General features: G+C 37.2%; 1 protein-coding gene and 1 long non-coding RNA gene across 3 annotated transcripts; both read right to left on the reverse strand.

The window, feature by feature from the left end:
- Positions 1-133: 133 nt before the first annotated feature.
- Positions 134-4237, reverse strand: LOC120772812. Its single transcript, XR_005705098.1, has 2 exons — positions 2118-4237; positions 134-2039 (listed from the first exon to the last, which is right to left on the reverse strand). It is a non-coding gene; the product is annotated as an uncharacterized LOC120772812 (long non-coding RNA).
- Positions 4238-8426: 4189 nt separating this feature from the next.
- LOC120771720 (tyrosine-protein kinase-like otk) lies at positions 8427-25548 on the reverse strand. 2 transcript variants are annotated; one of them, XM_040099873.1, is made up of 9 exons: positions 24590-25548; positions 19596-19727; positions 19372-19533; positions 13367-14283; positions 11747-12182; positions 10810-11624; positions 10580-10740; positions 10156-10492; positions 8427-9998 (listed from the first exon to the last, which is right to left on the reverse strand). In XM_040099873.1, the coding sequence occupies exons 1-9, from the start codon at positions 24651-24653 to the stop codon at positions 9906-9908; spliced, it is 3117 nt and encodes a 1038-aa protein (XP_039955807.1). In that variant the 5' UTR covers positions 24654-25548; the 3' UTR covers positions 8427-9905. The 2 variants fall into 2 exon arrangements, with proteins under 2 accessions (XP_039955807.1, XP_039955808.1); XM_040099874.1 differs by lacking the exons at positions 19372-19533; positions 19596-19727; positions 24590-25548 and adding an exon at positions 15562-15668.
- Positions 25549-25569: the final 21 nt, after the last annotated feature.

Raw genomic sequence — 25569 nt, forward strand, 5'->3', positions numbered from 1 at the left:
GCCGAAACTAGTTTTTCGCACTGATTACAAACTTACTACACACATATGCACATACATTTGTATCTGCAAAATGAAGTCTTATACGTCAAATCGAGCACTTCTAGCTAAATTAGCTCAGCGATTGTATTCCTAATTTGTTTTTTTATATCGGAATTAAATAATTGCGTTTTATTATTTGATCATATATATTATTTAAACAAATTCACTCTATTTTTTTCTTACAAAGGTAACAACACTACAATAGACATTCGTAAAACAAAGCCAACAGTATTCAATAATACAAAAACAAATGTTTCCAAAAACGAATTATTTAAAATAAATATGTAGAAATTTCAATCCGGCGACAAATCTTATGTTTTTATTTATGTGTAAACGGATTATTCAATCTCTTGACAAAGTAGTGAAATTACTAAGTTTTTTACAATGACGATTAGATTTTCATAAACTGGGCAGATCCAAATTTTCATCATCCGGCGTTGGGAGGAACATTTTATGTTGCAATACCAACATACATATGTATGGGCATTTACACTAGCTGGTTCACCACAGACCAAAAATTTAAAAATACTAATATTGCATTATTTTTGCATATTTTCATAGGAAAATAATCCAATTTAATGCACATATGTACATTTTTTTAATACACATAACCCATTTGGATGTATACGAAGGCCAAGTCGCACAGGCTCTACTTTTCTCCTTTTATTCCTTTAAAGCTGTTAAACATTACTGTTGTTGTTACTCCTGATGGGCTCGATACTGGCTGTAACACCAAAATTTACACGGACTGTTACGGAAATCATTGAAATTGTTGCAGAATTGTCTTAGGGAGTCTACCTTATTACGAACCAAATTACTCGAGTGGCACAAATTATTGAAAATCGTGAAGTCACCAAAGACTTTTCATGCGAGTAGTTCATCCACCGCTGTTAAAGAAACAGTGCTTGAAAATTCTCGTGATGGCATCAGAGAGATAGCGGATATCGAAATCTCTCATGAACTTTTTAATAGACCTGCAAAAACGATGTTGAGTAGAAGTCGTAAATAAGTTGCTTGAACGTAGCTGAGGACCCTAGATTTATTAAACGCATCATTATTGATGTTGGATTAAACGGTGATATAGTATTTATATTGGCTTAAAAAAGGAAGTAGTGTGCAGGTAACAGACAGTAAGAAATACTTGGCAATTGAAGAAGTCTGGTAAGCTGTGCTACGAGGTCCCTGTGTGCGAGTGTGTTAATTGTGACACAGGATAGATCTGCAGATGCTATGCTAAGTGCGATACTTTAACATATACATATGTACGTATGTATGTATGAATGTCTGTATTAGCTATAATATTATACATATGAACACATTTTTGTACGTTTGTAAAAAAAGTCTCTGGCGATGGTTGGCTTCACGGCTGCGTGAGCCTTTTCAATTTTGGCTACGATGTAATAAAGACTACAGCTATTCCCGTCATTTCGCCATTCATTAAAAAAATAAACCTGAGTACCTACCTCTCGGCATAAATTATTTGTTTTTTGCTGTCTGTCTTGCGAGTGTTGTTAGGTTATGATTTTGAGTACAAAAAATTGTTTATTTATGCATCCTGATGTGTGCACTCGACGGTTACTCGACCCCAACTACTTGTGGAACTTATGCTTACTCATTCGCATTAGGTGGCACATAAGTGCATATTCGCATGTGGAAACATTAGGACTTAGCGAGTTCAGGTAAACTTGGTGAATATGAACAATAAGAGAGTTAAACTCAGTTAAACTTACTGATCTTTGAGATCGACTGTAAACATAACAGTTGTGTTGGAATCGAAAAATTTTTAAACACTCAGGTTGCGGATTTGTTAAAATGAAATGATGTCGCAAAAGGACGTAGTGGGTTGCCGAGCTTTAGAAATTGTTACTGACGCGTCTCTTTCATATTATATTTCATCTGTAACAAACAACGCTTCCTTAACAGCCTCTGAATTCAGACGTTTGAAAGTCATCACACAAAAATTGCCAAGAGTAATTTGCATTTGTAGCATCCAGGATTATCTGCCAATTCGGAGATTTTTATGAATGTATGAAGTAGTAAGGCTTTCAACACCAAATACAACGCCGGATTTTACGTACATAAGTAAATATACTGTGTTATAGCGCATTCAAAGTCAGCCAAGCTCTTGCTTCTCGATCTGGATTCTTAAATTGTGCAGGCGAGTTTTTTACACATCGTAATTATAATTTTTTATTCACTTCTCTTTTCATATCCGTGGATGTGCGTGCATATGTGCAGGGTGCAGGGTATTATTCGAAATGGTTGCAATTTTTGTTGCACTTCAGCACTTATGTAACACTTTCATTCCTAAGCATTTTGTGCTTTCGTTTTATTTGAATATTCTTTATGTGAGCTTTTTGATGGTAGTATTCCCCTATTCCCCAGCGTTATCTATGCCCCAGCGCCACCAACTACGCCTCCCTTTGCAATGTCAGCATAACGGTCCAGGCGAGAATAATCACAGTCATCAGATAGAACAGCGTGCTGCCAACATAAATGTGCAGGTTGCCATTCACCAACATGTATTTATGTGCAACATACATATACAATATAAAATATCGCAATACCCAGTAGGAAAATTTCTATGCTCAAGCATATACATACATATATACATATATATATATATGTATATAATCAGCGCTTTTCCACGGCGAATTTGACATAACATATTTCTGGAGCGATGTAGTGGTAGGATTTATTTTGTCGTGCAAAAGAAAAGCAAAAATAATATAATTCTGTTTTTTATTAATTAAAAACTCTAACATAAGCTTCAGTCGCCAGGTATACATAATATATATATTATACTATATACTCGTTTTAAGTCAAGTTAAAAATAGAACTGCATTTTACCTTTCATGTTAGTCCAAATGTGACTAGTTCATAGATAGCCTATATTTGGTCGGCTCTATAGTAGAAAGCTTCCGGGCATTTTCACATCCTTACATACCTGTGTACGGATTTACGTCCATATGTGCATAGGTGTATTAGTGGCATGTGAGAGATGCTGCAATGGCGAGGCTTCAATTGCAATTTAAGTGCAGTTTTGTATGCGTGCATTTGTGTGTAACAACCAAACCAAGAGCATCGCATCGTACAGCTGGGAGTTGTGTGGTGTTAAGTGAAGTGGTTTGCGCAGTGTTGCCCGTTCTGGCTTCAATTAATGCCTTAACATAATCCGAGATGCATGCCTGCAGCTATATTTGTTTTTGTTTTTATTCTATGCAAGCGTGCGTACAAATCATGAACCAACAGCGGATGAAGTGGCATTTTGCCATGCTTCAAGGTGGAGCAGGCCAAGCAGAAACACCAGCAAGTGGAAATACAAGCATACACACACACGTGCCACAGTTTGGAATAAGTACATCGCGTTCTAGTTGGTGTAGGATTTGACTGGAGCTCGTGGCGTATTATTATAATGGCCATGGTTCAACAAGGGGAGTGCGGAGTTCTTACATAAAGCCAGATGATGCACCACTTATTTATGCAGTTCAAATTAACGGTAGCAACTGCTGAGCAATGAAACTGGGCGTTTGTATGACCAATACATTGTTTAACTACAATAGTTACTATAATACATATACATTATACTATATGAATGTATGTACACATATATTTAGAGTTTAGAATTCTACACAATGAATACATTCTATACTCTAAAATAAATTACAGATAAAGTTATTCCGCTGCATCAGGTAAATTTGGACGATATGAGCCCATTGCCTGACAAAGTATGTTTTAGGTGTGTCTAGAGTGCGTTAGATCTCTAAAATAAAAATGTTTACAATTTGAACCATTGACCCAGGTGCACATGCATATGTATGTGTGTAATCTCATGTTTGCTTCCTGCTCATTCACGTAGTGTCTTGCTATCGTGCGCCCGACCCCTCAGTTCGACAATACATTTGCCTTTCAAGGCATCACACGCTGCTCATCAATTTGTGGCTTTCATCTTTCAACAAATCATTCATATTTATTTCCATTTCATACAGCCTTGCTGTTCTCGAAAGTAGTTCATTTACAAACTCTCCAGACTTGCTTCGCTGCAGAAGTTTATGTAACCGTTTGAAGTTTCCATGGGCATGAGGCGTTACAATGTCTGATATATTACATGTGTCTGTTGTTTTTATTTGCCGTTGTTGTTGGTGTTCTATTTGTGTCTTCACTTCCAATTCACTGCTGCACCTACCGTGGAGGTTATGGTGCGTCAACATCTGTACGCGTGTGTGTATAGATTGCATGTTTGTAAATTGTCCATAGGCGCAGCATAATATAGTATAAGATATTGTAAGCCTTATTGAACACATTAGCTATTTCGTATTTGGCAGTAACTCAGTCTATGTTAAATTTCGCTGATATCCCAATAAATTAAGTCACAGTCTTCCAAATGCAAGGAAACCACTTAAAAGTTTCATTAAATTTGTTCATATAATATCTAATCCATTCCCTTTTTTAGATATTTTTATTGAATTGGAAAACTTTTGAGAATAAAAAGCATTAAGATTAATGGAATACAGTTAGCTGTAATAACAAGGGTTCAAAAAAAATTATTAAAAAGCAAGTAAGAAAAGGCTAAGTTCGGTTGCAACCGAACATTGTATTTTCTTGCAACTTTTAAGATTCGAGAGAGAGGGGGTCATTGTATTTTGGAGGGCAGCAGACGGGCATTAAAGGCAGCGAAGAGCGAGCTGAGGATCAGATCTGGACTGCCTAATGGTCAAAAGAAATTATCAAACAAACATTGGATAATACCAACGAAAACTATTCATTTATGGACAAAATGTTCGAATTTAAAAGTTTTGGACTTGGAATAAATAGAAGGATACTCGGAAATCCTCCCACACCCTATTTCAACACCCTCACTTAGGAGAAAGAATCATTTCGACGTTTTTCTCCTCAAAAACCGGCGAAATGGGGTCACAATTTTAATTTTCTAAATTTCTGGGTAAATTCAAATTTAAAATTTCTTTAATAAAAATATGCTCCATGCGATTCTGCAAATTTCTGCATTTTTAAATTTTCACTACAACCAGTAGTTTTGGAGTTATAAGCATTTTTGTATTCGGCGGCTGCTTGCTACATGCTCCTGGTCGCCTGGTAGAAATCTGAGATTTGGACACCAAATTGAACCGCAATTTTTTCTGCAGCGGCGGCGGATGCACTACATTTACATTATTTGCATGGTGGGTATAGCATACTCAAGGGGGCGAAATAGGGAGCACGGATGCGGCCATATGCAATGCCCAGAAACAGGAAAAGGCCTTCGACAGGAAATGGAATAACGGAACCGCACTCCCGGACCGAAATCCCAACCGGAAACGGACACTCAACCGGAAGTAAAATAACGGTGCCATACTTCCGGTCCGAATACCAAACAGAAAGTGACCGGCCGGAACAAATGTTTTCGGCCGGAAGTGAAACAACGGTGTCATACTTCCGGTTCAAATACTAAACCGGAAGTATCAAACGAGAAACGGGAGTTGTCGACCGGTAATAGGATAACAATACTATATTTCCAGGAATCCGGATCAAAACTTCTGGTTCGAATATGCACCTGTTTCCGGTTGAGTTATTGAACCGGAAGTACGGTACCAATGTCACACTTCCGGTCGAGAAAATCGGTTTTCAATTTAATACTTCCGGTCCGAACACTAGTACCGTTATTCCACTTCCGGTCGAGATCCTATGCCCGCTTCCGTATTCCCAATTTCGCCCCTTTGTGTATGCATTGTATATGCGCATCCGTGTACCCGATTGGGCCCCTTTACATACGCTATACCCATCATACAAATTTGTAGTGCATCCGCCGCCGCTGCAGAAAAAATTGCATTCAATTTGGTGTCCAAATCTCAGATTTCTACCAGGCGACCAGGAGCATGTAGTTAGTAGCCACCGAATACAAAAATGCTTATAACTCCTAAACTACTGGTTGTAGAGAAAATATATAAATGCACAAATTCGCAGAATCGCATGGAGCATATTTTTATTAAAGAAATTTTAAATTTGAGTTTACCCAGAAATTAATAAAATTTAAATTGTGTCCTAAATCGCCGGTTTTTAAAGAAATTAGGCATTTTGAATACATTATTTAGTTAAGGAACGCGGTTAAAGCTCTGTAACGAAAATATTGAGGTTACAAGAAAAAAATTGCTCTCCTCGATTTGCTTCATATCATTTAAAACATTCAAGCAAATCCTTCAATTGGATAGATCAGTCCTTCATTTGGGAAGCTAAGAATATCTGGAGTAATAATAAAGGCTCGATTTTTTCAGAGTTTTACAGTAAATCTCGTAAGAAACTTCTTTCCAGCATGAAATCACCCTCCTTTTTCTCGTCATCCTGTTCATTTATATATCTATCTCGCTTAGTTGAACAAAACTATAATACTCTGTAGCAACTGGTTGCAAGAGTATAAAAACAGTCTCGTCCATGGATTGGTTTCTTTCATAATACAATTTCGCCCAACTGCTGCCGGCGGTGTTAGTCAAATAACACATCATGCCTGAGACAGACGGCAAATACAAACACAATGCTCAATTGAAATTCTGTGTGCACCAGGTGCTTGCACTTATTTGGAAGAAGGGTTCACTATGAATTTGCAAGCAAAAAAATAGACAAAAACTACAAAAAGTATACTAGATACATATGTATATTCATATACATACTATTCACACATGACGGTGCCTAGTTGTTTTAGCTGCACTAATCCATGTGTATAAACACGCTTCGAGTTTGGAGGACAGTATTGAATATTGACCCCTGCAGTCTTTGCTTGCGGACTTTTATAGTTGTACAACAAAAATTGTTGCACAAAATGCATTGGCTAAATGAAAAGCAGCAAAAAGTCGTAACTTTTTCGATTGCTGCAATGCAGCCTAATGTGAAAAAATGCATATCTAGTGTGTAGTTATGTATGTGTTTGGGCAGCAGTTCGCACATGAACATTCGTGATATGTTTGAGAGAAAAGGAACAACTCTCTGTGTGTTTAGTTTTGATGGGATTTGTCTTGCAACAATAAATGGTTGTTCTCCTCACTCATTTTGCATATTTTACCTCGATTGATACCATCTGCGTTCACTGAAACCAAATTATTATTTTTTTAAATTTAAATTTCAACTAATAATTTTATTTGTATTTTAGAGGCGCCTATTTATAATAATAATTCATTGGGCATCTCAGTAGTGCGCTGAGTCGCCGAGAAAAAAATATCAAACCTATTTTTGCTTCAAATTCATACTCGACACATTTATTGCATGCTTATTTATAAATTTGTACAGGCCTATAGGCTGTATTATCACTTAATAAGGACATGCACGTCTACACGCAATCACACAACAACGGCGAACAAGTTCTCCAGAAACTATGTCGAACAAGCAAAAACAAAGAATGCTCAGTTTACACGGTGGCCTGTTATGTTCTCATTGTCTATTCATTACCAGCAACATTGACACAAGCATGTTCAGCATTTACTCATGACAAATGAGTGAATAAATATGGTTCATTTATTTCCTCTTCATATTTTCCTGTCTGCTTAATGAGCTTCTCTCTTGCGTAGGGTGGTGTATACGAGGATTCTAACTTCACTAGGATGCGTCAATATTAAAGTGACTGCGAAAGTTCACGCTTGCTACACACTCGTGCCGTTTTACTATTCTAACCCAATGTTGCGCATACGCTCCGTAGTTCGCCTCTTGAGGCTGCGTATGCACCATATGCTTCATTCCGGAAACGGATACGGAAATGAAGCATGAGCTTCATCAATTAACCCGAAAACTTCATCATACTTGTCGGCTCTTGAATTGGTACACTTAAGTATATACACATGTATACATATACATTGTCCGTATACTTGTTTGTATGTTTGACAGAACATTTACAGACGTGTGCGAAAGCAAGCGCAGAGTTAACAACAAGAACACATATATTTTCACATACTTGTAAAAATCCAGTACGAATATGTGTGTGTTTGTTTGTGCACAATTAGTGTTCTTATGCGATGCGCTGGCGCTAATTTGTTTGCTCGACTTTCATTCATTCAGATTTATTTGTAATATTTGCACAAAAGTTTGAGCATCTCGGCTGCTCCATTAAGCATGGGAAGTAAGTTTGAAAAGTGTTTACAAACATACATACACGCATTGTAATTGGCATATTATATGGACGAACGCTAAGAGAGGACAATTTAAGACAAACAAGGATTGTTTTCATCTCTATTGCATATTTTATTAGTTATTAGTTACATAAATGTATTTTTTATAAAAAAAAATATTGTTTTCCAAACATGAAAAGCTTAAATTGCACTTAGAACTAATATACTATACATACATACTACATATACATACTTATGTATGGTAAGCTACTATATATTTAATTTATAGATTTTCATTGAAATTTCAATGAAAAATTGAAAAGAACTTAATAATTTTCAATAATTTTAAACTTAACCATACTATTATGACTATTTATCATGGAAGAAACCAACATACAAAAGTAATAAGAATATACAACTCTTATAAAGCTACATTAGAAACCATTCAAGAAGTATATATTGCAAATTTACGTCGATGTTAATAATTTAATCAGTTTTGTGGAAAGCATATGGACACTGAGGATTATTATTTAGCAAAAGGCTGGTAGCGGTTTCGTGTTTTTGATGCTTTTCGAAGAGTTTCGAATGTTAAATAAATCATTACATCCTTTTAATACTTATAATACATATGTATATGTATACACTCATATCTTATGGCATTTTGTTAAGTATTTGTACATATGATGTACGGATGTATGAAGATAAATACTATGTGGTAACCATTTTTCTAAATCTTGATGTACAAGAGATTGGGCGATTTTTTTTTTTAGTTTATATGTAAATGCTTCACTGGTTATATGCGGATGTACTCTGCTTATATGAATTTAATATCGCTTATACATAAATAAATAATCGTTGTGAATATTATATGTGTACATATGTATGTTGTATGTACAGTGAAATTTCTATGACTTATGATTGTATGCTTATTAAAATGGCTAGTAACTTATTAATATAAAGCCCTAAGATATGATTAAACTTATTGCATGTTAACCTAAATTATTCGTTGCTGATTTCTGAATCAAGTTCATACATATGGACATTGAAACAAGACTACAAGTGCATTTGCACTGCAAAAATTGTACAAAATAAATAAATATGAGCTCAAAGTACGCATGCCATATAATACATTTTGAAGAAGATGTCATTACCCACCTTATACCTACACACATATAAAACATGTACATATGTAAACATGTTAATTATTCTAAGGAAAACTTAATTGGAAGTTTCGGTTTGTAGCTGCTCCTAGTTTTCAATACATTGCAAATAATTTCACAAATATCTTATATGGTAAGTGGATGTGTATGTACATATGTTTGTTGTAAATGTTGTAATTAAAATACTACTTTTTCATTATTTCTGGCTATAAATATATGCATGTCCAATACTTTTGTACAACCAAATCGATTATTAGTTAAATCTAGTAAATGCATTTATCTGTACTCTTCCAGTTGTTTCATAAATATTGTGGAGCTGATTGGCGGGTAATTTCTAAGAAACTTTAGGCGGCAATAAACCAGTACTCTTTATCGATGTGTTTAACACATTTTCCACAACTGCTCAGTCAAAGTCCACATACACTTACATAATCAAACCATTTAGAATTCTGGAAACTACTTAGCCGATAATTATTGGAATCAAATTTTTTAGACTTAACACTAAAATCCCTCGAAATTAATCTATGCAGCTAATTAAATAAATATATATATGTATATATGTATATGTTACTTACACGTAAAATCATATTTTAAGTAGAAGTAATATTATGTATGAAAATTATTTATCACTGTTTTGCATTGCTTTACTGAGCGCTGAGCACAGTTGACTAAATGAGGGTCGTTCCTTAGGGTTAGAGTTCCAGCAGGTAACCTATAAAAGAAAGGAAACATGCAAAAACTGTTAAATTTGTATTCAAATGCATTCAGCAACGTCCTCAAAACAAAAAAAAAAAATTTTAATAAATTAATTACGAATAAATATTTAATTATTTTAAGTTTGTTATATGTATCATGAATGTTATTCTCACCAAAATATCCTTGAGACTGTCCGGTGTACCACTTGCACATGCCCAATCTAAATTGCCCGATTGGCTGCGTTGTATGACTTCTTCGTTGCTCAGCTCTTCGAAAGGTACTTTCGTGGCCTGGCTGAATAATTCCCAAACAACGACACCGAATGCAAAGATATCACTCTTAGTTGTGAAATCATCCTCTTGAATGCATTCGGGTGCTAACCAACGAATGGGTAGAAGAGTGTTGCGATGCTTGAAGTACTCGCGGCTGTATTTATCCTTCGATAGGGCGGGATATGATACTTTTACAATGAAATCACTAGAGATGACACAGTTACGGGTCGCCAAATCCCTTACAAAATGAAACACGATGATAATGGTAAATTGAAATGTGCTATAATGAAACTTCTACAAGGTCATGTGATTGCAAAATGCTTACTTGTGTATGAATCGAGCCCGATAAATGGCATCCATACCGCGTGCAATTTGGTATGCTACCGCCAAAATTTGTCCGGTCTGCAATGGCGGAGGAGATTGAGCAGAATTATTTGAAGTATTCACTTTCCCGGCAGTGGCTAGAAGAAACTGCTTCAGATCACCCTATTTATAGTAAAAATTGTATATGTCATTAAATGATATTCACTGGTATAATTTTCATATTGCACGCACCCAATCGGTGTATTCTAAAACCATATAATGAGGATCTTTTTCACGACATAAGCCAAATAATCGGACCACACCTTTATGTGAAATAGCACGAAACATATCGATTTGCCTTTTAAACTCCTGACAAATATTTTCATCCTTAAACTTATTCAAAGCCTTCACTAACACTAATTTGTATTCATCTGTTGTTGTAGAAGTTGTATCACCATCGGCACTTCCTGTTTCCTGCTCTTCTCGTATCTCTTCGATGTCGTCCATTGACGTTTTCGAGCGTCGTTTTTCGATTGAAGTGATTGCACAATTATTATCGCTGGCATTGTGTCTTTCCGATTCGTTATCTTTTTCATCTACTTGGCGAATAACCGACGCTTTCACCTTTCCCACAAAAACATCACCGAACTCTCCGCGACCTATTTGTATCAACTCAGAGATACCAGAACGTGGCAGGGAAAGCTGATCCAAGGCGTGCGAACGTTTTGAGCCTTTGGAGTGGTTACTGCAAGCAGTGTCATCGGATTTCGCTGCTTCATTGCCGCTGCCACGCGGGTTGTTGTTACCATTTACTTTGCGTACTTTTCCCGAAGAAGCGTGATCTGGCAGGCATGGCTCGTTTTCGGGTAATTTGCCCATCTCACCGGACTCTGGGTTATCTTTATTCGCTTCATTAAGGCGTGCTTTACGCGCTTGACGACGGAAGCGACACCAAATCATTAAACCAACAACCAAAATTATGTAAGCAAAAGCTACTGACATTGTGATGAGAACAGCTCGTGTAATTAGAAAGCCATCACCGGATTCTTCCGATGTTGCATCAGAAGCTGCAAACGTTAAAGGAAACTGTAAGCAAATATTTCGCTTTTAAGAAACCCCCAGCCCCAACCAGTTCTTGTTTTATTATTTTTAAATTCAATGGAAAATGGTTAAAATTAACTTTACTCACATTTCACAACGAATCGCACTTCTTCGCGCTTCAGTCCAGCACTATTACCTATCGTACATCCATAACGACCCTCATCGTCCGGCTGTACGTCACGTATTTCGAGCGTGCCATTCTCCAGGAAACGAAAGCGATTCTTGTCCGTATTATTCACGCTTAAATACTTCAAGTCCTTATCCCATTTTATTGTTGGTTTGGGATCGCCAATTGCCTGACAGTGCATGACCGCCACCCCCATTTCACCAGTTTCGATAGGACCTTCGGGAGCAACGGAGAATCGTGGTGCCACTACTACATTAACGGTAACAGTGGCATTGATATGACCTTGCGAATTGCTCGCCACACAGGTGTAGTTGCCGCGGAGCTCAGCACTGACGTTCTTGAATATTAAGGTACCGTTGATGTCATCGATTGCCTCGGGCAATTGAGCACCAGGTTCCTACACGGAAATTGATGAATGCAATATAAATAAAAATATTATATATTACTCATTACTAATTAAAATATATTACTAAGTTTGTACGGAAATTTCAACCACATGCATCCCATATGTGCACACATAATAATCCATTAAGGATTAAAAAAATATTATGTTTCCACAAAAAACTACAACTAGAATGAATAGTAAATCCTTTGAAGTTTGTGGATATGTACATATTAAAGCAAAAAAGCTGTGTTTTCAAATTTTTTCAGGCATCAGAAACAATTGTCGGTTGTTCGTTTGAAGCATGCCCTTGAGCTCGTCAGCTTTGTGGTATCTGCATATAAATACTATGTGTGTTCGACACGTTGGCGTGTGTTTTAAAATAGTGTAACTATTGGACCACCGCAGGTAATCATACGTCTATGAATGTACTTTTGTGCATAAAAGTGGACGCTGAGGCAATAGTCCAAACTAATTCGCCCAGCTATCGAGATTTTTTTTGTGTTTGTATTGGCTGCAAGTTTGGGTAGCCGCAGTTTCATTTTCCAAAGTGATTCTATCACTTTGTGCTGCAGTCAACCTGAAACTAATGCAGGGAGCTCAAACCTATCTATTAAAGGCATTTTAAAACAGGACCATAGGGACGATTTGGATTTGTGTAGCCATAAACGAAAGTTAGGACTAATGCAAGTCAATATCAGTACAGCTAATTTCTAATAGATATTCAATTCCAGCTTCTTTAAAGGCAGTCTTGCAGTATTTGACGATTAAATTCAGAAATTTATTAAAACTGTATACAACCATAAGGTTTTCAAGTTTAGCATTATGTTTACAGTTTTTTATATGATTTTTTTTTCTCTTTGTCAAAAAACAACAGCCAAGAAACTCAGTGAGGCAAGCTGAAGTTGTCTCTATTCTCATGCCTATTTCATCGTTTATTGTGCCTTTGTTTGAAAAGTGAACAGAAGCATTCACCAAGTTTTACTTAAAGTAGACAATGGTAAGTGAAAAAGCCGTTGAGCTTTTGTGGCACTGCCATGTTGTTTGAACATTTAATATTTCATCTTTTCGTTGTCTCCAGCTTGTGCTGAATATTCGTATTATAATGACCATCATCAGCAGCAGCATATAAGCTCTTTAACATTTGTAGTATTGTGTATTTAATGCCACTTTACTTGTGGCATGCAACTTCTACTCACCCGTATCCATTTGACATTGGGCGATGGAGTTCCTTGCGCCTTGCAATGCACCTTCCCAACACTACCCAGTTCTAAGTTTTTTGACGTCGGTTGCGGCATGAACTTTAACTGTTCGATGACTTGTAGCTCGGCAGGTTCCGAAGTAATGGGGCGAAGACCGTCCACGTAGATTTGACAAACATATTGCCCGGCATCGCTTGCAAACACATTGCTGAACAGCAATGAGCCATTAGATCGGCTGAGCACTATGCGAGTATCTTCTCGTGGTGCCAATTCCTTGCCGGTTTCAGTGGGTGCAGACATGGATGAGGGAGCAGATGCACCGAGTTCCACCATACGAAATATTTTACCGTCCTTTCGCCACCGTAACTGCACTTGATGATATTTTTCCGGTACTGAATGTAGGCAAATCATTTCTGTAGGCTCATTCTCTTTGACTTGCTTGCTGACTGGTCCCTTTGTGATGGTAACATCTGTAGCGGCTGGTAATTTGTCTTCGCTTGTCTGATCACCGCGCTTGCCACGGCAAAGAAATATCTGTTTCATAGCGTTTATGGGCAATTTTTGATTTTTCTTGAGTCGCGGAATGCAGCTGGAAGACGTAAAGCTGGCGCTGTCGCGTTCAAACGAACCACTTTTGTTGTTCGACCATTTTAATACGTAGCCTTTCTTACTCATCGCACGCCCAGCTGCATTAGAGGCTATACAGCGATAGAGTCCGCTATCTGCGGCACTGGGTTGGCGTATAATAAGTCGATTTTGTTGCAGTTCAATATTTTTGAGTGTACTCAATTTTTCACTGTTGCGGAACCATTCGATTTCGAGCATTCCGTCGCCAGAAGAGCCCTCCACATGGCACTTGAGAGTGACTTCATTGTGATTGCTGCTTAACAATTGCACAGAAGCCGCCTGAATCCCTGCAAATTGGCGAAATAAGATATTAAAGAGAGGTAAAACGGAGTATTGGCAACTGAAGTGGCTTACAAATTAAGGTGGTGAACGAATTTTTTTAAGTATGAGTATAAAACCTTTGATTTATTGGCTGCTACTTAGCTTGGAGTGTATAGCGAAAGTAGTGTAATCTATTTGAATATACGAATACATAGCGCTAATAGAAATTATAATCATTTATTTCCTCCTGCTACATTGAAATTGAACTCACACGTATAATTTATTTAGCAACCAAATTTAAAAATGCTTCTGCATAGATAAAAGATAATTCAGGTAGGTAATGCCAATCAACATACCAATATTAACTGTCGGCTGCCATTCCTTTACTTAGATAGTTAGTTTTTGGTTTACGACAAACATTTCCAGCACTACGTACATACTATATACATATGTTGGTGCTCTGTTCTAGTCTTCTTTGCTACCTAACCCTGACGTGCCAGCGATCGTATACTGAGTAAACAAATAGGTTAAGTTTATCAATCAATTATACCTTGATGCAGCGATTGTAATTAACATGTTTGCTTTATTTTTAGCCTTACAAAAAATTTGTTTATAGTACGATGTTTGGAAATGCAGTGCGAGAAATATTTCACTTTGATTGTTCGAAGGTAAATGAAGGTGTTAAAAGACGGAAATAAATTTAACGCGAAGTGATTACATTGCTGCACCTTTGACGATGCAAGGAGCGATGTGAGTTCAATTGCCTTTCAACTAGACGAATACAAATGAAAGTAAATACATGTGTAATATATACATACATGTAAATTTGCAATCAACCATCTATATCACACACATATAAACACATATGTAGATACTACGAAACTCGTTTTAGTAATACAGTGAAATTCGTCATAACCGAACACCCACCATCCCAGTGTGTTTGTCCGGCTAGTTCCCTTAGTCTATATGTGAGGGCGTGGCAAAACATTATTTAAAATGTATTCTTAGAGTTAGAAGCTGCAACTCAGAACTATATTTCTATTTATCTAATAAATGCGAGCAAATCTGTCGATTAATAAATTTCAGCCAGGATTGAATGAATGACAATTTTCCTATTAGTTTCCGTTGAGCCAGCGCGAACCAGACAATTTGTTTGCTGTGCTCATTTTACGTCTTAATCTTTAAAAAAATGTCTTAGAACACAAAATATTAATAAGAACTTATAAAAGTGGGATCTATGAATTACTTGACAAATTTTATGAAAACTTGTCCGTTTATCAAAGATAATTTGAGCGAAATATTACCAAAATAGTGTTCGAAAACGTTGTGTTCATGAAATTTTCCAGTTATGGGAGTCTATGAAAACTGTTTCTTCTTCTTTACTGGCGTCGAAACCGCTTACGCGGTCATAGCCGAGTCCTTGACCAAGTATCCTCTGAATAGCCAAAAGACATCCGTTTGAAGGCGAGCTAAAGTGAGAAGGCGAAACATCCTCTGGATTTGGGACCCGCCACGTAAAAAGCGCCCCCAATGAAAATGTTTAAACAGCCTCGGATGAGAGACCCCCTTTTGTTGAAGACTATGGCAAACGAATGAGGACTGTTTATGTCTGACTAGCAGTCATTTATTAGTTGAGTTCTGAAAAGAAAAAGGTTCTTTGGGGAAAGAAGAAGTCTTGGTTTAGTATACCAGAACTTGACTTACAGATGGCAGCTAAGCAGAAATTGAGAAAACGACTCTTAACTGCCTAAACCTAAGTTTATTTACATAGGTATTTTGCTAAGAATAGAATCAAAAATTGAATTTTTATAATAAAGTGCATATATGTATGACCTTACATACTCCTAAGTTAATCATACATACATAATTCGTGTTAAAATTTGAAATTTTTGTTGAATGCCTAATTACTTTGGTAAAGATTATCTTGTTGCTAACCAATTTTCGTTTTTATGCAATATTAACACACATTTTCTCACCGTCTCCACAAAGAAGCAGTATATGCTACCCTATATACCAGTACCACTCTGCCACCCAATTGAAGTGAACATAACAGTCAACAGCACTCCAACCCACGCATCAATGTAAACAATAAACGTCAACAACAGGAGAGCAAAAACAACAAAATCATTCCCCTTTCAACAAAGAAAGCGAACAAAAGCAATAATATTTGTCTGACAATGAATGGCAAACCAAGGATCCACTGAATGCCGTTGAGAATGAATGAGGACATTGAAACAATCGCCAACAATCGCTAAAAACAATGTTTGCAAAGTCAGTCGCTGTTCCTTTACAATTGGAATGTAATCTTCACGGGGTTGTTTGTCTACATCTTGAGCGACGTAATACGCCAATGCCACCCACTCACTTGGCGAAAAACGAGACTTTATACTTCATTTCTCAGAGTTATTTTCTATAACCAAATGGTATTTAAGAAACACAAATATGCATGGAAGTGAAACAAAAATATTAAGGAAATGTTGGAAAAATCAGAACATTTGCAAAGAACACCAGAGTGTATAAAATAATCGCATTACACCGATACCTACATATATACGCACAAACGGGCTTATAAAATTGAAATTGGGGTGGCCGGATAACACTAGAAGACGGAGAAAAGTCGTTAAATGCAGCAGAGCGGCATGAAAACATAAAAACAAAATAAAAAGGCAAATCGTTAAAAACGGCAGAACATCAGCACAACCCAACAACTAACGGAATAAACATTCTAACGACCCTCCGCACACCATGTCCCACTGCTTTTCCATCACCCACCCGCATACAAACACTCATAACAAGAGTATGTAATACTTGTTATGCACACACATAATACCCATACCCCACACACATACATATGTATAGTATATATTGTGTATTTGCTACGTAAAGTTTACCAACATTACAGTCGCTCATAACATTTACACCCCGGTTCGGCTTGACTTGAATACGAGAAGCTGGCATTTGTTCAGAATTGTGCACCAACTTCCATTTCATTTTCGTTTTCAACGCCGGAAAAACGCATAAAATTTTACGAGCAGCAGCTGAACGCAGACGAATAACAGAATAATAGCGGGAAGACAGCAGTGTGAACAGTGATAGCGGTGGAGGCAATGTCGCCTTCAGCAAATCATGAAATAAAATTGACTTGGCTTGGGCAGAACCACGTGAAGTTATATGTATGTATGAATGTGCTTATATCAAAAATACGCACACACATTTAAAACCAAATAAGAACAAGAAAAATATCGGCAAGAGGTGGTGGCTATGGAACATACGTGCCTACTCTGGTATTATGTGAAATGTTTTATATTTTTCAAGACTATTGAAAATATAAGTATATTCTGAAGATCACATAAAAATCTTATAGGTTTGCATTTAAATTACATTAAATCTTTAAAATAGACCCTTTTTGAGCCAGTACAAGCATGGCAACTCTTAATAAAATTTTCCAAACACTGGTTTTATCTCTCGGCTGAGATGGCTTCACCGAATTTTGATTTTTTCGTTAGAGCAGAGTGGAAGTGTGCCAAGAAAATTTGAACATGTGTGAAAGTGGCCCCCAATTTTTTAATAACGAAATCACAGGTGACGAGTCATGGATCTTTGAGTATGATCCCGAGAGACAATCTTCCGAGTGGCACACGCCGGCGTCTCCACCTTGAATTTGTTTCTCCTGGACAAACGGTCATCGCCAAGTTTTACATGGAAGTCCTTAAGAGACTCAAGCGAAGGGTAAATCGGGTCCGACAAGACATCGCAGCCGATTGGAAGTTGCACCACGACAACGCCCCGGCTCACACCGCCTTTTTTGTGAACAGCTACCTAACTAATGCCGGCAACGCTTCCGCAGCCGCCCTACAGCCCAAATGTGGCCCCCTAGAATTTTTTGTTTTTTTGCCTGAGAAGGCCGATGAAAGGCAAGTATTTTGAGACGACAGAGGGCTATTCCTGAGAATGGCTTCCGTGACGCCTTCAACGCTTGGAAATCGTGCTGGCAGCGTTGCTTCGACTCAGAAGGAGCCCATTTTAAAAGTTTTTCAAGAATTGTAACGAATTAAATGCATTTTTTTAAAGCAACTCAGTCCTATTACTTTCCGAAAAAATCTTGTATATAGTAAAATTTGACATCAAAATGTAAGAAAATCAGGTGATTATCGAATCTCTTCCCATTAAACACTTGTATAATGCAGATGAAGTTTTATAACATGGTAAATTCTTTTCATATAAATGAGTGTACATATACAAATTGTGTTCATATGTATACACATACATGTGTTCTATATTTATGTACATAAATAGCGAGAATACGCTCGAGACGTAAATGATTTGTTGAAAGACATTTGGAGAGAGAAATCGACCCATAATATATGAAAAGCCAAATGAAGAGGCGAGTTGAGAATGAATACTATTGTAAATGGGGCGAGCAAGTGCAGTTGGAGCGCCCATTTGAAGAATTGACACGAGGCACCTAAAGGTACATATTCTACTGCGTGTGTGGAACCATATTTAATGTACTGACAACAACAGAAAACAGCGTAAAAACGACGGGGTAAACATAAACTCCATACAAATAACCACAAGAACATAAACTGCAGTCAATTAAGATGAAGAAGTCTGCAACTTGGCGCTGATGCATCTTATGAATGTATGTAAACAAAACTAAGATAAAACAACGCTAAATCGAAAATCTGTGCAACACATGCTACCAACTGCTTATTTTGGAGCCATCTTAACATATGTTATACCGGCATTTCGTATTGAAGTGATTTTTTATTTACTTATGGACAACGATTTCGCGGTTATTGCGCCAACTCGCGGTTCCAAATCAAAAGAAATGAATGCTTATGAGTCTATTAATGCTGAAATGTATAAACTGATAAAAAGAAATAGCTTGTTCGTGACTTCATAGGACCTAATTTTCGTGGCACATCTGCCACGACAGACGTTAATCACTTTAAATACTCATTATTTGATTATGACTACGAAATTTTATTTACTTTTACTTATAGAGTTTAATTTAATTATTAGTTGAATATAATTAACAACTCCAAGAGGAAAGTTTGTATATGTACATATATTCCAATGAGTTTAACTAATGTTTGTAAAAGTCTACTTACATATTACATTAAGTCGTGCCGGGGGTGAAGCTTGACGAGCTCCGCTTGCCGTGCTAGTCGCTATGCAAACATAATCACCGACATCGGCATCGCGCTGCACACTCTCAATGTGAAGATCCGATTCCAATTGTCGCACACGAGTCGAATTTTTTACCGGCACATCTAAAGTCAGAAATATGAGGTTAAAGACAGGCATACCTCATATAAAGCATACTTTTACTTACTATTATGAAGCCAAGCGTATTGGAGGCCATCGGCAGAACTTGCCCGACATGTAAACACAATTGGTTCGCCCTCTACGACGGTTTGACTTTGAGGCGTAGTGATGAATCGCGATGACTCTGATTGGGCGGAAGCTGTAGAATATTATTTGAAATAATCAGCTATGCATTTTATGTGTAACGAAGTTATATCGTTTACGATAAAAATAATACTAATTTGAAATCGAGATACGCTTTAATGATGCTTCTATTTTGCAAAAGTTTTAAAACTCATTTAAAGCTCAACGACGCGCAAGCACTTGTATTTGCAACAGTCAACAATATGGAACAAATAAGCAACCTTTCGTTGCAACAGTAGGGACAAGCATTTTCTACAAAAGAAAGAGTAACGCCGAACCAAAAAAACAGACAGGAAAAAAATAAAAGTCGCACAACAGCAAGACAAGAGCGCAAACCAACTCTCGTTACGGGCAAATTGCAGAACAACGGCACGAATAGCAACAACATGGAGGACCGCGTCTGCAGCCAGACAAATAGCGATGGCAGACAGACAGCCAGGCAAGGGAAGCGGAAGGAGGAAAGGAAGTGCACGGGCAGACATCACAACAACCGACAAGATCACAAATGTTTGAAATATGGAGCTATACTTGCATAAATATATATGTATGTATATGAACGATTACCCGTAGACATACATATGTACACACCGGTGTGATTGGACATGCAAGTTCGAGCCCGTAAAACGTACATTTGTTTACGAGCATATTCAAGTGTATACATACATATGTATGTGTATGTGGAGTGATGTTGGAAAACATTTGAGGTCGTCGCCATCCATTAATGGCTAGAAAAACTTTGTACTCAGTGGTAATGGCTAACACACACAATCGATGGTCTTGCGACTTCTGCGGTTGTTGTTTTCGTTCCACCTTTTATGAGGACTTTTTCACGGTTTTTCGATCCTCTCCATTATGTGTCATGAAGCCATAAAGACAGCAACTCAACCGTTCGTATTTCCAATGACAACTGAGTAAACTTTTTTTGAGAATTTTACAGTGTGTACAAATGTACATACTATATGTATGTACATATGTATGTTTAAATACATGTAGGCATTCAGTTGGATATAGAAGAAGAAATAACCGAGTCGAAGCTGCAAAAAAGTTTTAGGTATTTGTTGTTGTCACATTTATGAAGAATTTTTAATTGTTATGAAGAATATATGTTATAACCCCATTTATTTTGTTATTCCAGAATTATTCCGTATTCGTTCTAATCTTCAGTTTTGCTCTGTGGATATAAAATCTGAGGTCATTAAGGAATTTTTTTATTGAGGTAATTGAGCCTTATCAATCCTCATCAGGCATGATGAAGTAGAATTACCGTATGTGCATATAACTTATAGCTAGCTAGTCAACGAACTAGTCCGCTCTGCGGCAGCGTCCAAGATGACGGGACCAGAATCATGCATCGCAGTGGGATCCCACACTCTTAAGGAGCTGCTCCGCACGGAGGAGAGAGCGGAGAGAGAACAGTACTGGCAGCAGGCAGCAGGAATGTGCCATGCCAAGCTGCTTCTAGGAGGGTACAACCTCTCTAGATTTAAGGAAATAATTAACCTAACTTTCAGGAAGCACTTGTCTAACATGGGCAGAGTCTCTTGCGTAAACTGCCGGTACTGCGAGTTGGAATAGGAAACACCAGCACACCTTATTCTGGATTGTCCAGCAATTTGCAGAAGCAGGCTTAGGGCCCAGGGTTCCATCTACGTGGACAGGGATCACATCCCCTCAGTAGCACCCAGCAGGCTCCTGGAATTATTCATGATGCTGGACCTTGGTGACCATATGTGATATAAGAGGGGGCACAACCGACCCTAGGTCGCAGTGCAATACCTAATTATTTACTATCCATCCATGCAGATGTACATATATGGTAAAAAATATTCGCTAAAAATCTTTAATGTAAAACTTTTATTAAAATCACTAATAACATCATATTTTCTAGAGGAATTTATGTTAGGTCGGGCCAAATTTATTTTGATGGTATGAAGGCATCGAAGCTTTAAACACAGCTTGCTGAATGTACGAATAAAATTCACTGAAGATCTCTATAGCTTTAGCAGTATATTGCCAGGGTTTAACGAATTTCGCAGAAGTGCTCAAAATTGGCGCGATGAGTTCAAATTGTTCGTTTATAGGTTTGGAAGAAGGTAGAAGCGCAAGTATCCAAGACTATCGCAACAAAAGTCTAAAGTTAGTGTGCAACACTTCAAACAGATTCTTGTGATCACATTGATGAAGTTTTGCCGGCAAACAGTAAGAATGTGAGGAACCAGAAGATGAGGAAGTATGTTGTACAAAAAAGTGCCTACACCAGATAATTAGGCTAAACTGAGTGGTCGGCAGACAATTGGCGCGCGGACATACAAACTGACTGTTGAATGCAAAAATGCCTGAAGCTGCTAAAGGGCTTATTCGCTACAGTGGCGTAACGTACAAACAGGTAATGCCAACTTATTGACGATACACAAATACTTTCGTAACCGGTGTCTTGCGTGTAACTGCCTAAGTACGTTTTAACGCTAAAATGCAAGGGGAGCGCATGCGTATCGCTCCCATAAAATGCATCGGTTATAATATATATATATATATATATGTATATTCGTATATTTTTTTTCCTCTTATTCGGCAATGTAAGTTGGTTCCAATTCGGCCTCACATGGATAATTCCCCCTCAAAGCATATTCGCTACGCCCATGAGAGTTTACTGCACCGACCTAAACTGGCGCCGTTTGCTGCCGCTACATTTGAATGGCAGCAACTGCATTAATGGCAATCAGCGGTGTTGTCCTTGCTTTTATTGTTGATTTCGTTGGCCCTGCTGTGGCTGCTGAAAGCATTTTATTGTACATCGAGATTCGCGAAAGTGATTGTGGATGAATCATAAGTAGAAAAGAAACAATGGATGATACCATTTGTTGAGGAATGAAAGCAGATAAAAAATTTCAGGCATAATCTCTCAGCAACCGCAAATAAACAGTCAATAATTTCTATAATCCTACACTTTATGCACGTAAATATCGATGAACCATTGGGTTTTAGAAGAAATGAGTAGGTGTATAGGTGCTGCTTTTAAGATATATGTACATGTATTCTTGTGGATAATTGCGGAGAACTGAGCTGTTAAGTGCTCAATATCCCTATATAATAAATTCGCGAGTGCCCAAGAATCTCTCATGGCAGAAATGTGAACTGAAAACTTCGAAATTTCCGTAACGTATTGGACTGCATGAACAATACAACGATGTCAAAATAGATGATGATTCCGCTAAGAAAATATTTAATGCGAAAAAAGCAGATATCGACAAATGAAACTGAAACCTTGGAAGAAACTACAAATGATTACTTGCTACGACGGCGGCCCAAATACAAAGGAATAGTGAAGCACATTGTTTGAAGTAAAAAAAAATTTCCAATAGTATTTCGGTTGTAGTCTTAAGTTTGTCTTTTAAGAGTTCTTCAAGTGGACTAATTTATGTTAAGTTATTTATGTGGAAAAAATATGCAAACCAACAAATACAAGATTTAAAGTAAGCGCTGACAGCTACTGAAAGGAAAATATTGTCTTGCGACCGCACAAGGAAACTCGGAAGGAGCGCAAGAAAAGTGAGTTGGGTACGGTTTACAAAGGCATTGTCAGTGGCTAATTGCTCAAATGGAGAAAGCACACTCGTGCATAAAAATAGATCCGACTTAATATAACACAAAAGAACAAATCAGTAACCCTAGAAATTAATTCGTTTTATACCAGCCCGGCAGCAAAGAAGACAAAGCGAAACGAGACGGAAACAATCATAGTGCTGAACCTAGGTACAAGCATTACTACTACGAGTACTTACTGCAATGGTACAACATAATATAATAATGTAAAGCTGCGTCATTATAATCACTTATACATATATGTATGTGTATGTATGTATATGTGAAAATTTATGTACACACTACATACATGCATATATGGATATGTAAGTATCTATGCAGAAAGATAGCACAATAAGATAGGCTCTTCAACTAAGACTGTTCTCTACTGGTTAGAATCTCTCTTTGTTCTTCCAAGGGACTTAAGTAGATATTTAAATAAATTAAGATTCTCATAGAAACGAACGAAGTATTTGTTACATTCTCAATGACTGTTTCAATATACTTTACATGTGGAATGATAGGAAACAGGTTAGTAATAACCACAACTCAGAAGGTGGATAATACGTACTATTTTGTTGTACCTACTAGGAGTAACGGACTGAAAGAATTTGTGACATAGTTATTGACCGCCAACATTTAATCAAGGCAGCTACTTTGCATATCCACAACTTTTTGCCAAAGCCATATAGACAATAAACACATGCACACACACTCGCCCATTAAAAAAATAAAAACATTAAGATTGCTGTTCGTAATTAACTTAATTATGTATCTTAATTTATATTTACAGGTAACATGAAAGTGTATGCATGTCAAGACTCCCCTGTTTCGATAAATACTTGTATATACTATTACCCTATAAAACTAACCGAGAAGAACGTTGATAAGCTTTGACCTGGCTGAGTCAGCCACACATATCCGAAAAATAAGGTAAAAGGTATAATCAAATTCGAGCTTTCAAAAACTCCTTGGTAGGACAATAAAGCAACATTTTTTATTTATTCTAGACAATAACAGATCTTTTAGAGCGATTCGTCGTGATCGCCCATTATGAGTATTATTAGTGTTTTATGGGAGCTAGCAAGGGTCTAGAGCGGTATTATCTTCCCCTAACTTTAATTTGGTTCAGTCACACACGATAAATCTATCTATCTAAACATTTACGGTTTAGATTCCTAGGTATCACTTTTTATTGCCATTAAAGTATGTGTGACACGGTATTATATATAACTACATACACATATAATTTATAATTTATCATTTAATTGTGATTAGGTTTTATGATGTACTCACTTATTAGTTGGAGTAGACAGAGTGCTGTAGTCAATAACCAATTAAAAATGCGGGAAGAATCCATTTCGATTATCGGATAATTTTTCTTAGATCCAGAAGTAAGCACGTAAAAGTATATATATATTTTTACTGGCCGCGGATTTGCAATGACCACATTGGTGTAAATTTATAACGAAAACGATTATTATGGGTGAACGATGGTTTTAATAATTATTCACAGAAATATTACACCAAGCAGGGAAGCAATGGAAAACGCATCTGTATGTACATACATATGTATATGCGTGTGGGGTCACAACCAACTCACTTCACTTGGCACTTAAGCAAATATTTGTTGTTTTCCAGCCAATATTTATTTTCCTTAGTACATTTATACACCGGTACGCATCGACATACACGTATCTGGAGATAAACACAGTACCGAACTTCGGCAATTTCGCACTTTTTGGTCAGTGCAGCCGTAAATGCATCGATGTTTCTGGCGAGCGTTGATTGTCGAAAGCCGCAAGTTTATTTAGTACCGTTTTGGTAGGGAAGTTGATGGATTGTTTGATGTTCACTTTTTCGCCGTTGCACTTTTCAAATAAACGCGTTTCTTATGTACACACTCACTATATGCCTTGGGTATTCACTGGTTATTGTCTATTACTTTAACTTTCTGACCGGAGCGAAGGAGAAACCAGAGATAAAAATGTATTCGATATTTGTGTAATTAATAAATTGATGTTGTTGTACCATACCGGCATAGTATTTTTGTAATCTTTTTATGGGTATTGTTTGTATTATTTAACTTTGATATCGAACCGCGCAATGAGAAATGCTCGCGGCCACGGCTCTGTCGACGCGTATTTGTGCCGAATGTGATAAAAGGAGGCGTGCGGCACGATTGATGGCACTATCGTTTGTGTGGAATCATACCGTCAACAACAATCATACCGTCAACAGCAAACTGAAAACTTATCGGTGTGCGTGTGTTGGTA

The sequence above is a fragment of the Bactrocera tryoni genome, chromosome 3 (genome assembly GCF_016617805.1).
Source record: "Bactrocera tryoni isolate S06 chromosome 3, CSIRO_BtryS06_freeze2, whole genome shotgun sequence".
Lineage (NCBI taxonomy): Eukaryota > Metazoa > Arthropoda > Insecta > Diptera > Tephritidae > Bactrocera > Bactrocera tryoni.

Bases quoted from the DNA above. Each gene is read 5' to 3' on its own strand.
- LOC120771720 (XM_040099873.1), bottom strand. From the start codon at position 24,653: ATGGATTCTTCCCGCATTTTTAATTGGTTATTGACTACAGCACTCTGT. The intron at 14,284-19,371 runs GTAAGTAGACTT...GCCAATTTGCAG, and splicing joins GGCACGACTTAATGTAATAT to GGATTCAGGCGGCTTCTGTG. The intron at 10,493-10,579 runs GTAAGCATTTTG...TCATTTTGTAAG, and splicing joins CGGGCTCGATTCATACACAA to GGATTTGGCGACCCGTAACT.